A 15025-nucleotide genomic window follows, 5' to 3' on the forward strand; every position below is an offset into this window, starting at 1 on the left:
GCTAAGGCCCAAATAATCTACACCTGAGTAGGGTAAGGCTGGAAGGGACAGATCCTGCTTGTCCCTAACATCTATAATACCCAATTCAAAATTACAAATGGAAGCCCACATACCACCTGTCTAAATTTTTGAAGTCATAAATCAAATGAACACACTTTTAGGTAGAAAACATTTTATTATTTCCCCTTGGCAAAAAGAACTGTATACCAACCTTGAAGACCAAGTTTTTTGAACTTATAATTCTTGGACTCCTCAGAGTTTTGCACTAGAAAATGACAGCACAGGATGGCTGGATCCTGGCCACTTGCACACCCACCCAATTATCTTTCTTCCTGCAACTCAAACATGAAGTGTGATTTTATTTACATACACACACATATAATTATAATGTAATATATATTGATTTGGGGCTAAGCACTGAAAAGCCTTTGAGCAGATTCCTCTCCCCTGATCTGTCCACCAGTGTACAGAGTTGATCCTGATAATACAGCAGCAAGACAGTGGTATCTTTTTAAGCATGGGGCCCTGAGTGAACTTATGGAGCAGACTGTCCTCCAATTTATACAAGATATATTCTCTCATTCGTAAATAAACTTGGATGATAAGCCCTGGAGATTTAGGTGTGGTGTATGTCTTCAGTAAAATGTAGTCTATTCTAAGTTGTACGAGGCAATTTAAAAATAATATTACTACTTATCAAAATGAATTTTAGGAATTATGCCATTTAAAATGACTGAACTATTTTAAATTATTTTGACAGATGCTGATGGATGTGTTTCAGTTCCTTTACGATTTGCTCCTCTCAGTCCTGGCCGCTACCCTTGTAAAATTTTGTTGACATCAAGGTATGATGTACGTCTCTATTGCGTTGAAGGTGTGGTAAATGAAGAATATCCAGAGGCCAAATTTGAGTTCCAGACACCAGCATTTGAACCCCTTGTTCAGAATATTCCAATAGTAAGTGCAAACTTTTTAAAAATAGTTGTCTTCATTTCTGTGTAGAGTTTTAAATTTACCTTTTTTCTCTGAAGATTTTATACTATTACTCTATAAAATTAACTGACAATAAAGAAATTAGCAGGGAAAACATAAATTTATTAACATTCAGGAATAAGAGAACTCTACACAATATAAAAGATGGAAAAGATAGTTATAGAAGCTAAACAAAAGGATTGGAATTTGGGCTTCTAGGAAGAAGGGAGGCAGTGCTTGACTCAGGTTGAGGGGTGGGGGTGCACAGGGAAGAAGGATTGTCTTATTATGTAAATAAAGTCTCCCAGGTAAGAGCCACTTGTCTTTATCTTTCTGAGCCAGGTGTCTGATTCCCAACCTCTACTTCCTATCAAAAGATCTTTCCTAGGAAGAAATAAGAAAACAGATAGAAAAGCCTCTGCATGCATCTACTGTTTATTTTCTTTATAGATGTAAATTTATTTTATAAAAGGGCAGTCTTTCCGAGTTAATTATGTCTTCAGTTTCTCAGAATAGCTATCATGAAATATTCCGAAGAAATAATCTTCAGGGTAGAATATTTTGGGTTTTCATACTCACAACAGCTATCTTATAATATTCTAAAGAAACAATCTTCAAGGTAGCATATTTTGGGGTTTTATTGAGGTATGACTGCCTAAATAAATATCCCTCAGTTCTCCCACCTTGAATTACTACAGATTAATTTTACTATCTATTGCCAATTATTTCTCCTCATTTATGTTAGAGTTCCTTTCTAAATGTAAATGTTATCACCTGATTGTTGCTGAAAATTGGTCTTTGTCCCTGATGCTAACCCAATAGGGATGACATGGTTTTGAGATAAAGGAAAAAGAGGTTTCATTGCTTTGCTGGCAAAGGAGAAGCACGGGGGACTCCTATCCCAAAGGTTGTGATTCTGCCCGTCAGCAGGAACAGGGGGCTTTTATAGGAGTGATTCAAAGGCTATATTCCACCTGTTCTCTGTTAGAGATGTAATTCACTTGTTAATTTGGGAGACAGTCATTTCTGAGATCTTCTGGTACCATCCCCAAAGTCTGGATTATTTCCTTCCTGTATGGTGAGTGAGATAAATCTGCTTAAAATGGGGAGGAAAGGTAATCCTGTTTCCCCTGAAATTAAGGAGGGGGAGAGATTATGTTGGAGCAGGGGGAGAGGAAGAGAAAGAAACATGTCCATTTTAAACATAAGTTGCAGTGGCAGAGCAGCAAGGGCTATATTCAAAGTGTAAAGTGGGCCAATGTTACACGATCAACCACTTTTTGCTTCAAAAATCAACTCTAATATCTTTAACCTATCATTAAATCTCTAACTAAAAAATGTGGCTCCTGGCTTCTCCAAGTTGAATTGTGGAATCTCAGATCACTTTGCTCCAAATTCTGTTGTGATTTTAACATTTGACTAAATGAGTTCATGGATAGAGAAAAAAAATGGCTGGCTGCAACTTGGCTACCTATTAGTCAAAGTGACAATCCAGCATTGAAGTAGATAATGTAATTGTAAAGAACTTTGGGTTTTCAGCATGATAAATTGGTTTTTGGTTGTTTAATTATTAAAGACATAACAAAAGTCAGATGGAAGCACAAAAATCTGTTCTGATGAGATATGTAATCTTTGTTATCTGAGAAATCTAACAGAACACCATTTATTTTCCTTAATTAGGCATAAATTTCTGTCCTCCAACACAATTTTGCCATTTAACAGTAGTAAGTCCAACAAGGAATATGTCTCTAGTATTCAATGATCCTTGGTTAGGCCTATCAGACAATGTTTCTATGTGACAAAAAAAGAACATGCAGTCCTCCTTGTGCCTTTTGTTCACATTTTTGATAGTCATTCTTAACAATATGATTTTCAAATTGTGATTCTTAGGAAATATAACAAAAATACAATATACACTTTTATTAAAAGTGCCAAGAATTAATATATAATTGAACTTCATCAGCATCATCCTTCTGATATTTTTGTACCTCTTTGTTTTATGTTTTAGAGTAATAAGACAAAGACTGAATGGAAATGTCAAGTTAACATAGAAGGAGAATGGTTTTATGGACCTCCTATTTTATATGTTGGACCAGGTGAAACCGTGCAATACCCGCTCACATTTAAACCTATTTTGGAATGTGAGATTATGGTATGAATTTACTGATTCTTTTCCCCATTATTAATATGTACATGAACAATGTGTGATATTAGTCTTTTTAATTGGTAATAAAACATTTTTCAAACAGTTTGTATTTTCTACAAATTTGATAATTTTTTGCTTGAAACTTTTAATACTTTTATTTAAGGGATAAATATTATGAAAGTCAAATGCTGTTATCTGTACTTATGTCTGGATTATTTTTACACAACACCATAAACAATGTAAAATCATCACTTCTTTTGTTCTTAGTCATTAAGAAAATTCAGACCTCAGAAAATTTTTTCTTAAGAATATTTTTTTGACAAGGAAGTAAGCATGCATAAAATTGCTAAATATGAGAATGCCTATATAAATTCTATAATTTATGGAAAGTAGAGAGAAATAAAAAGCTTTTCACCAGTAGTTCATTTGTTCAGTAGAAGCATTTATACATGAGTTGGAAAAGTCAATGGCTAACATTTCCTCAGAAGCTCATTTTATTAATTAGACTCAAGATGAATAGGATTGCTGAAGTTGTTTGGCATTGAACTGTGACTTGTAGTGTTGATTTTGGCTGGTTCATCATAGGGTAAACTTATTCTACAAAATGAAGTAGATGGTATGGAGCACATCTTTGACATAAAAGGGATTGGGAAAAAACCACTGGCCTTAGAACACATCAGTGTTGATTGTGAAGTGGGGAATGTGACAAATAAATCCATAATGGTGCCTAATTATACAAGGACTACCATAACATTTAAGGTAAGGTTTTTTTTTTTTAATTTGAAAATATTTTATTCTGAATGTATATTGAATTATTATTAAAATAATAATTACATTGGGCTGGGGATGTGGCTCAAGCCGTAGCGCGCTCGCCTGGCATGCGTGCGGCCCGGGTTCGATCCTCAGCACCACATACCAACAAAGATGTTGTGTCCGCCGAGAACTAAAAAATAAATATTAAAAATTCTCTCACTCTCTCTCCTCTCTCACTCTGTCTTTAAAAAAAATCATTTCTTTAAAAAAATAATAATTACATGAAAAATTTTAAACACTTTATTTAATCAGGTAAAACAATGATATTTATGGAGATGTTTACAATTCTACATTTTATTAGTTCACAACTACTCATTTTAATTTCAATTAGCACCAAACAAGATTCATACTTAAGTATTTGAATGTAATCATAAAATACATTAAAAACCACTTGTTTCAGTCGCATGTATTTTTGCTTGAAGAAATGGTGCATGATAACAAAGGATGTTTTCAAACAACTTTAGAAATAACCTTAAAATTTTGGATGTGCAATCTGTAGGCACAGTCTATCCTATTGTTTACCAGTATGAATAATAGTTGAAATCCAAGAAGTGCATAGTTGCTCATATACTTATATTTTATGAAGTTCTTGTACTTTGCCCTCCTCCATTGATTTGTTTATACTAATCCCTAAATAAAATTCTCTGAACTGGGTGTGCAAGACCCTCTGTTTAATCCTCAGTCCAAGAAAGAGAGAGAGAGAGAGAGAGAGAGAGAGAGAGAGAGAGAGAGAGAAAGAAAAAGAAAGAAGTTGCTGCCTCCACTTTTATCTACAAAATATGTGTCCAATATGTTCCTCAAAAGAAACATCAACTATTTACCCATTCTAGGTGCATGAGTTCAGTTTTAGAAGGGTCTTTAGAAGTTTGGAAACTCTGGGCTTGTCTTCTACTTTTTTTTAATAATCTTAAAATATATGCACCTAGTTTTTCTCTTTCCTTTCTGAATTATAAATGAAGTGAATATTCTAAATGAAAATCTCTTCTGCTCATTCCCAGCTAAAACCCTTCAATGTCTTCTCTGACCTTCAGGATCAAGTCCTACTTCAGTGGCTTGCCTTTGCTCATCAAAATGTTTAATTAACTTTATCTCTTGCCACCTGTATCTCCAGCAACACTTAATCCTTTATTAACAGTATTTCCTTTTTCTGCTGCCTGGAACTCTCTGCCCAAGTTCCTATGTTCCATTTATCTGTATCTAACACCTTTTCATTCTCTCTTGTAAGGTTAAAAGTCTACTTTTTCCAAGAACCTTTCCCTATTCATAAACCTGGATAACAGTCTTCTGCCACTACAGAATTTTTGTACTGCCTTACCGTCATACCTGTTACTTCATATTGCTATTACCTATTTATTATTCCTCACCAGATGATACATTGTGAGAACAAAGAAATCTTACCCACATTTTTATACCTGGCATAAAACATAGTATTTAGCACATACATAATAGTGTATAATGAATAGATAAAAATAATGTGTGGCATTTAGAAGAAAAAAAGGAAAGAAAAACAAAAGGAAAGAAAAAGAAAGGTTGAAATAAAGAAATAAGGATGGAGGAACCTGGAGGGAAGGGTAGAGGAGAGAAAGGAAGGGGAGCTGAGAGGAAGGAAGGAAGGAAGGGAAGGGAAGGAAATAGGTAGAGTGGGAAGGAAAGAAGAAGAAAAAAATTCATGACTATTTGGATTGGCTATAAATAAAGAAAACATGATTTTTGCACCACTTCTTTTCTACTTCCAGAATTTACTAATGAGCAAGGAAGCCTGTCAAAAGTTTGATGAAACCAAATTATAGAATTTTGTTTCATGACAGAGATAATATTTTTATTTAATTTTATCCTTCATAATCATTGAACTTTTAAAATGATGTGACTTTAAAAACTAATACTTATGCTATATTAACTATACTGTCTGATTAATTATAAAAGTGGAATTAATAAAATTATTATCATAGGCAACAGTAACTGTGGTGATATTTTCATCACTTTATTGTACAAATAATACTGAAATAATGTTGATTGCTAAATCACAAAGTAATTCTATTTTTAATTTTTTGAGGAACTTCCATATTGTTTTCCATAATGGCTGTACTAATTTACATTCCCGCCAATAGCATGAAATATTCTTTTTGCCCCACATATTCACAAACACTTGTTATCTCCTGTCCTGTTGATAGTAGCCATCTTTACAGGTGTGGGATGATATTTGATTGTGATTTTTATTTGCCTTTCCTTGAGGATTGTTGATTTTATGTGCTTTTTTTTGTACTAGGGATTGAACCCATAGGTTCTTTTTTTTTTTTATTGTTGGTCGTTCAAAACATTACATAGTTCTTAATATATCATATTTCACAGTTTGATTCAAGTGGGTTATGAACTCCCATTTTTACCCCGTATACAGATTGCTGTATCACATCAGTTACACTTCCATTGATTTACATATTGCCATTCTAGTGTCTGATGTATTCTGCTGTCTATCCTATTCTCTACTATCCCCCCTCCCCTCCCCTCCCCTCCCCATTTCTCTCTCTACCCCCTCTACTGTAAATCATTTCTTCCACTTGTATTATTCTTCTCTTACCCCTCATTTCCTCTTATATGTAATTTTGTATAACCCTGAGGATCACCTTCCATTTCCATGCAATTTCCCTTCTCACTCCCTTTCCCTCCCACCTCTCATCCCTGTTTAATGTTAATCTTCTTCTCAAGCTCTTCGTCCCTACCCTGTCCTTGGTTACTCCCCTTATATCAAAGCAGTCATTTGGCATTTGTTTTTTAAGGACTGGCTAGCTTCACTTAGCATTATCTGCTCTAATGCCATCCATTTCCTTCCAAATTCTATGGTTTTGTCATTTTTTAATGCAGAGTAATACTCCATTGTGTATAAATGCCACATTTTTTTATCCATTCATCTATTGAAGGGCGTCTAGGTTGGTTCCACAAGCTTGCTATCGTGAATTGTGCTGCTATGAACATCAATGTAGCAGTGTCCCTGTAGCATACTCTTTTTAGGTCTTTAGGGAATAGACCGAGAAGGGGAATAGCTGGGTCAAATGGTGGTTCCATTCCCAGCTTTCCAAGAAATCTCCATACTGCTTTCCAAATTGGCTGCACCAATTTGCAGTCCCACCAGCAATGAACAAGTGTACCCTTTTCCCCGCATCCTCTCCAGCACTTGTTGTTGTTGGACTTCATAATGGCTGCCAAACTTACTGGAGTGAGATGGTATCTTAGGGTGGTTTTGATTTGCATTTCTCTGACTGCTAGCGATGGTGAGCATTTTTTCATGTACTTATTAATTGATTGTATGTCCTCCTCTGAGAAGTGTCTGTTCAGGTCCTTGGCCCATTTGTTGATTGGGTTATTTGTTATCTTATTGTCTAATTTTTTGAGTTCTTTGTATACTCTGGATATTAGGGCTCTGTCTGAATTGTGTGGAGTAAAGATTTGTTCCCAGGATGTAGGCTCCCTGTTTACCTCTCTTATTGTTTCTTTTGCTGAGAAAAAACTTTTTAGTTTGAGTAAGTCCCATTTGTTGATTCTAGTTGTTAACTCTTGTGCTATGGGTGTCCTATTGAGGAATTTGGAGCCCGACCCCACAGTATGTAGATCATAGCCAACTTTTTCTTCTATCAGATGCAGAGTCTCTGATTTGATATCAAGCTCCTTGATCCATTTTGACTTAACTTTTGTGCATGGCGAGAGAAAGGGATTCAGTTTCATTTTGATGCAAATGGATTTCCAGTTTTCCCAGCACCATTTGTTGAAGATGCTATCCTTCCTCCATTGCATGCTTTTAGCCCCTTTATCAAATATAAGATAGTTGTAGTTTTGTGGATTGGTTACTGTGTCCTCTATTCTGTACCATTGGTCCGCCCGCCTGTTTTGGTACCAGTACCATGCTGTTTTTGTTACTATTGCTCTGTAGTATAGTTTGAAGTCTGGTATCGCTATACTGCCTGATTCACACTTCCTGCTTAGCATTGTTTTTGCTATTCTGGGTCTTTTATTATTCCTTATGAATTTCATGATTGTTTTATCTATTTCTATAAGAAATGCTGTCGGATTTTGATTGGCATTGCATTGAACTTATAGAGAACTTTTGGTAATATCGCCATTTTGATGATGTTAGTTCTGCCTATCCATGAACAGGGTATATTTTTCCATCTTCTAAGGTCTTCTTCTATATCTCTCTTTAGGGTTCTGTAGTTTTCATTGTATAAGTCTTTCACCTCTTTTGTTAGGTTGATTCCCAAGTATTTTATTTTTTTTTTTTGAGGATATTGTGAATGGAGTAGTTGTCCTCATTTCCGTTTCAGAGGATTTGTCGCTGATATACAGGAATGCATTTGATTTATGCATGTTGATTTTATATCCTGCCACTTTGCTGAATTCATTTATTAGCTCTAATAGTTTCTTTGTAGACCCTTTTGGGTCTGCTAGGTATAGAATCATGTCATCTGCAAATAGTGATAATTTAAGTTCTTCTTTTCCTATTTTTATGCCTTTAATTTCTTTTGTCTGTCTAATTGCTCTGGCCAGTGTTTCGAGGACTATGTTGAACAGAAGTGGTGAGAGAGGGCATCCCTGTCTTGTTCCAGATTTTAGAGGGAATGCCTTCAATTTTTCTCCATTCAGAATGATGCTGGCCTGTGGCTTATCATAGATTGCTTTTACAATGTTGGGGTATGATCCTGTTATCCCTAATTTTTCTAGAGTTTTGAACATAAAGGGATGCTGTACTTTGTCGAATGCTTTTTCTGCATCTATCGAGATGATCATATGGTTCTTATTTTTAAGTCTATTAATGTGGTGAATAACATTTATTGATTTCCGTATATTGAACCAGCCTTGCATCCCAGGGATGAATCCTACTTGATCATGGTGTATAATTTTTTTGATATGTTTTTGAATCCGATTCGCCAGAATTTTATTGAGGATTTTTGCTTCTAGGTTCATTAGAGATATTGGTCTGTAGTTTTCTTTCTTTGAAGTGTCTTTGTCTGGTTCAGGCATCAGGGTGATGTTGGCCTCGTAGAATGTATTTGGAAGTTCTCCCTCTTTTTCTATTTCCTGAAATAGCTTGAAAAGTATTGGTGTTAGTTCCTCTTTAAAGGTTTTGTAAAACTCTGCTGTATACCCATCCGGTCCTGGGCTTGTCTTAGTTGGTAGGTTTTTGATGGTTTCTTCTATTTCCTCTATTGTTATTGGTCTATTTAGGTTGTCTATATCCTCCTGACTCAATCTGGGCAGATCATATGACTTAAGAAATTTATCTATGCCTTCACTATCTTCTATTTTATTGGAGTATAAGGCTTCAAAATAATTTCTGATTATCTTCTGTATTTCGGAAGTGTCTGTTGTGATATTGCCTTTTTCATCCCGTATGCTAGTAATTTGAGTTCTCTCTCTTCTTCTCTTCGTTAGCATGGCTAAGGGTCTGTCGATTTTATTTATTTTTTCAAAGAACCAACTTTTAGTTTTGTCAATTTTTTCAATTGTTTCTTTTGTTTCGATTTCATTAATTTCAGCTCTGATTTTAATTATTTCTTGCCTTCTACTTCTTTTGCTGTTGTTTTGCTCTTCTTTTTCTAGGATTTTGTGATGAAGTATGAGATCATTTATTTCTTGGTTTTTTCTTTTTTTAAGGAATGAACTCCAAGCAATGAATTTTCCTCTTAGAACTGCTTTCAATGTGTCCCATAGTTTCCGATATGTTGTGTCTGTGTTTTCATTTAACTCTACGAAGTTTTTAATTTCCTCCTTGATGTCTTCTAAAACCCATTGATCATTCAGTAACCTATTATTCATTCTCCAAGTGATGCATGATTTTTCCTTCCTTCTTTTATCGTTGATTTTCAGTTTCATTCCATTATGATCAGATAGGATGCATGGTATTATCTCTACTCCTTTATATTGTCTAAGAGTTGCCCTGTGACATAATATATGATCTATTTTTGAGAAGGATTCATGTGCTGCTGAGAAAAAAGTGTAACTGCTTGATGTTGGGTGGTATATTCTATATATGTCAATTAAGTGTAGGTTGTTAATTGTGTTATTGAGTTCTATCGTTTCCTTATTTAACTTTTGTTTGGAAGATCTGTCCAGTGGTGAGGGAGGTATGTTGAAGTCTCCCATGATTATTGTATGGTGGTCTATTAGACTCTTGAACTTGAGAAGAGTTTGCTTGATGAACATAGCTGCACCATTGTTTGGGGCATATATATTTATGATTGTTATGTCTTGTTGGTGTATGGTTCCCTTGAGCAGTATGCAGTGTCCCTCTTTATCCCTTTTGATTAACTTTGGCTTGAAATCTATTTTATTAGATATGAGTATGGACACTCCTGCTTGTTTCCGCAGTCCATATGAGTGGAATGATTTTTCCCAACCTTTCACCTTCAGTCTATGTATATCTTTTCCTATCAAATGCGTCTCCTGTAGGCAGCATATTGTTGGCTCTTGTTTTGTGATCCATTCAACTAGCCTGTGTCTCTTAATTGGTGAGTTTAAGCCATTAACATTTAGGGTTATTATTGAGATATGGTTTGTTCTTCCAGCCATATTTGTTTATTAATGTTACTAAACCTGATTTGTTTTCCTCTTTGATTACTTTCCCCCCTTTACTGTCCTACCTCCCACTGTTGGTTTTCATTGTTATTTTCGATTTCCTCTTCCTGTAATGTTTTGCCAAGGATTTTTTGAAGAGATGGTTTTCTAGCTGCGAATTCTTTTAACTTTTGTTTATCGTGGAAGGTTTTAATTTCATCTTCCATCCTGAAGCTTAATTTCGCCGGATACACAATTCTTGGTTGGAACCCATTTTCTTTCAGTGTTTGAAATATGTTATTCCAGGATCTTCTAGCTTTCAGAGTCTGTGTTGAGAGATCCGCTGTTATCCTGATTGGTTTACCCCTAAATGTAATCTGCTTCCTTTCTCTTGTAGCTTTTAAAATTCTCTCCTTATTCTGTATGTTGGGCATCTTCATTATAATGTGTCTAGGTGTGGATCTCTTATGATTTTGCACATTCGGCATCCTGTAGGCTTCTAGGATTTGGGATTCTGTCTCATTCTTCAAGTCTGGGAAGTTTTCTCGTATTATTTCATTGAATAGATTGTTTATTCCTTTGGTTTGGAGCTCTGTGCCTTCCTGTATCCCAATGACTCTTAAGTTTGGTCTTTTAATGTTATCCCATATTTCTTGGATGTTCTTCTCATGGTTTCTTAGCAGTCTTGCTGAGCTGTCTATGTTATTTTCAAGTTGAAATACTTTGTCTTCATTGTCTGATGTTCTATCTTCTAAATGTTCTACTCTGCTGGTAGTATTCTCAATTGAGTTTTTAAGTTGGTTTATTGCTTCCTGCATTTCTAGGATTTCTATTTGTTTGTTTTTTATTACCTCTATCTCCCTGTGTAATTGATCTTTTGCTTCCTGGATTTGTTTATGTAGTTCCTTGTCAAAGTGATCTTTCATTGTCTGATTTTGCTGTCTCATGTCTTCCTTGAGAGTCCAGATCATCTGTAGTATGTATATCCTGAACTCTTTATCTGACATTCCATCTGTTGCAGCTATTACCTCTTCTAAAGTTGAGTTGACCTGCATTGCTTGTGGTCCTTTCTTTTCTTGTCTTTTCATATTGCTCGCGTTTCTTTCTGCTTGGTGAAACTGTTGTGTTTTTGAAATTTTCCCCCTATTTATTTATATTGCCCTTGTATAGTTGGAAAATCTCCCTTGCAGGGCGGGTAGTGGCTGTGCTCCTCCTCTAATTAGAGTGATCTGTCTACCACGCTGGTCGGTCGCAGGTCTGCCCACCCTGCGGGCGCGGGTGGCAGCTCTGCTCTGCCCCCACTCCAATTGTGGTGATGTAACTACCACGCCCTCGGGTCGTTGGTCCTGATCCGGATGTGGGCGGCGGCTCTGCTTGGCCCCTACTCCAATTGGTGTGCCGTGTCTACCATGCTGGCAGGCCTCTAGGCCTGTTCCGCCAGTGGGTCGCAGGTCTGCCTACCTTGCGGGCTCGGGCGGCAGTTCTGCTCAGCCCCCACTCCAAATGGGGCTACCTGACTGCCTCTCCAACGGGTCGCTGGGCCTTTTCTGGACACGGGCGGCGGCTCTGCCTACCCCCACTCCAACCAGTGTGACGTGACTGCCTCGGTGCTACGTGTCCACCACGCTGGCAGGCTACCGGGCCTGTCCTTCCAGTGGGTCTCAGGTCTGCCTACCTTGCAGGCTCAGACGGTGGTTCTACACAGCCCCTACTCCAAGTGGGGTGACTTGGCTACCGCGCCGTCAGGTGGCTGGTCCTGTTCCAGGCATAGGCGGCTACTCTCTTCGGCCCCAGCTGCAGTTGGGGTGTCGTGATACCATGCCGGCGGGTCACTTGGCCTGTTCTGGGTGCAGGCGGCAGCTCCCCTCTGCCCCTCTGGCCCCCACTGCACCCAGCAGGACCCAGACCGAGAAGCAGTTACCGGGGGGTCCCCGTCCCTGGGCCAAAGCTGCTCCAGGAGCCGGAACCCGGCCTCTCTGAGCCCGGTGCACGCTCCGCTAGGAGCAGGCTCCAAGGAGCGATCTCCGCGGGTTCCCCAGCCCTAGGCCAAAGCAGCTCCGGGAGCCAGAGCCCGGCCGCTCCAAGCTCTCCGAGCTCGGTGCACGCTCTTCTGGGAGCAGGCTCAAAGACGCAGACCCCGCGTGTTCCCCAGCCCTGGGCCAAAACTGTTCCGGGGGTCAGAACCCAGCCGCTTCGAGCTCGATGCACGCTCCACTAGGAGCTGGCTTCAATACGCAGTCTCCTCGGGTTCCCCAGCCCTGGGCCAAAGCAGCTGCGGGAACCAGAACCCGGCCGCTCAGAGCTCGGTGCACGCTTTGCTAGGAGCGAGCCCCAAGGAGTATTCTCCACAGGTTCTCTAGCCCTGAGCCTGAGCGATCTGTCTGCGAGATGCAGGCAAATGCCAGCCTGAAATCACCTGTTCCGAGGCTGAATGAGCTGAGATCAGTAGAAAACAGGGATGATTCCATCAGCTCTCCAAGATGGCGGCTGCTATCCTCCTCTGTGGTCTGACCGGTGTCGAGAACCGAACTGGACTGCTTCTCTCCTCCGTCTCAAAGCCAGAACTCAGCACTAAGCATGGCCATTACACCTCTGGCAGGAGCCCCCAGAATCTGCATCGCTGCACCCCCGCTCCGGCACCTCGCCGCTTCCCAGCGCGCACCGCAGACTCCAGCCGCGGGGCGATCCGCCGATCAGGCAATGCGACCCTCTGTGCGGAGAAATCGCCCGCGTCTGAGCCCTCGCAGCCAAACCTCGCACTATGGAAATCCCTCTACTAGATTCTGAAGCACCTCAGTTTCGCTGGAATTTCCCAAGAAGACAGCCTTCAGCTGTTTCACCTCGTCTTTCTCCCGCACAGTGACGCGGCACACGGGGGTGATGCACTCCCTTCGCTGCCATCTTTGTGTCTTTTTTCGAACCCATAGGTTCTTAACCACTGAGCCACATCCCCAGCTCTATTTTGTATTTTATTTAGAGACTGGGTCTCACTGAGTTGCTTAGTGCCTTGATTTTGCTGAGACTGGCTTTGAACTTGCAATCTTCCTGCCTCAGCCTTAGGAGCTGCTGGGATTACAGGCATGTGCAACTGTTACTGGCTGATTTTGTATACATTTTATGGTTAAAAAAAAGTATATTTAAAAGTAGCTTGCTGCACTAAGTTCATATGATGCCAATCTGGTGTCAAAGATTATGCCTTCTTAGATCCATTAGACCTGATTTAATTATTGACCTTGGCCCCATAGTGTGTGGTTTTTGTTATATACTTGCTTTTGGGGGAGCCACTGAAATGCTTCTAATTCATCATCTGTAAAACGCAGTTAACTTCTATGCATTCAAAGGTCTATTCACTTTATTTCCTTTTCTTTTTCATCTTCCAATATTTTTAGCTTTGTTAAATTATTTCCTTTAACTTATATTCTTAAATTTTTCCATTATGAAAGAAAATTTCCCTCTAATCATATTCCTTCTTCAGTTACTATCCTCTTTATTTTTGATAATTGCTAAACTTTTTGAAAGAACAGTATTTATATGATCACTTCTTATTTCATGGCAGTCCATTTGTGGCTCCTATACTCTGTTAACAATCACTACATCTGAGGTCACTTATGACTTTGAACAGTTCCTTTCCCAGGTGATCTGCCTGAAGATCCCTATAGTGTTTGACACTGTTAACCTGCCTTCTAACTCTCTTTACCTTTTATTTTATATCATTCTATATTGTTTGCCTGACATTTCTTGATTATTATTTATCTTGTCTTTTTTCCCCTCTCTCTAGCTTCCACATAAAAGAGATAACCTTGACTTTCTGAGTCTGGCTTATTTCACTCAGCATGATGTTCTCCACTTCCAGCCATTTTCTAGCAAATTACATACTTTCATTCTTGTTTATGGCTGAGTAAATCTCCATTTTATATTTTAAAAATATGCATGTTTTTTTCTTATTTCTACAGGAACAGTTTGAAATAGAAGATTGAGACTAACAATATGAGAGAGAAAATAAAAATTTAGGAAGCCTAGTTGACATATAGGTAAAATGCTATGGAATGTTATCAAACCAAAAAAGTAGTAGAAAATAATTACCCAATAAGGAAGAGAAGCAATGAGGGACTTCCAAAAATGTGGTGCAGGGAGTTTTGTAAACCTGTTTCTTTAAAGTAGTGGTTACGCTGGAAAAAAAATTGTCAAAATCAAATTTTTTAGAAATCTGGAAATTAAAGATGTAAAACAATCTGAGTAAATTTTTATTTTAAAAAAAAACCTCTAAATAATGGTGAAAGTAGAATGATTTGTGGCTTTTAGCTTGATCTACTCCTATCTCCCTCAGCTCTGCAATCTTAACAACTATAGTAGTAGTTAAAACCAGAGGCATTTCAAACAAGAAAATAGGCAGATTGTGTATGGATCATTATTTGACTTTTCTCAAAGTTTCCTTGAAACATCTCACTAGCAAGGTATTATCTCATTTGACTTGTCTCAGAGTTTTGTTTGATCAAAGGATCCTATGTTTAGAGTATTTGTTAAAAAATCTTGGGCAACAATTGTTCAAAT

General features: G+C 38.1%; 1 protein-coding gene across 1 annotated transcript in view; it reads left to right on the top strand.

Moving 5' to 3' along the window:
• CFAP47 (cilia and flagella associated protein 47) overlaps positions 1-15025 on the top strand; it is a gene marked incomplete at both ends in the record, with an annotated part of 427079 nt that overhangs the window by 268043 nt on the left and 144011 nt on the right. The window contains 3 exons of the mRNA XM_081278126.1: positions 761-957; positions 2981-3124; positions 3704-3877. Of these exons, the coding sequence (XP_081134252.1) occupies positions 761-957; positions 2981-3124; positions 3704-3877 (515 nt within the window). The remainder of the gene's footprint in view (positions 1-760; positions 958-2980; positions 3125-3703; positions 3878-15025) is intronic.

The sequence above is a fragment of the Spermophilus citellus genome (genome assembly GCF_964194105.1).
Source record: "Spermophilus citellus genome assembly, chromosome: X".
NCBI lineage: Eukaryota > Metazoa > Chordata > Mammalia > Rodentia > Sciuridae > Spermophilus > Spermophilus citellus.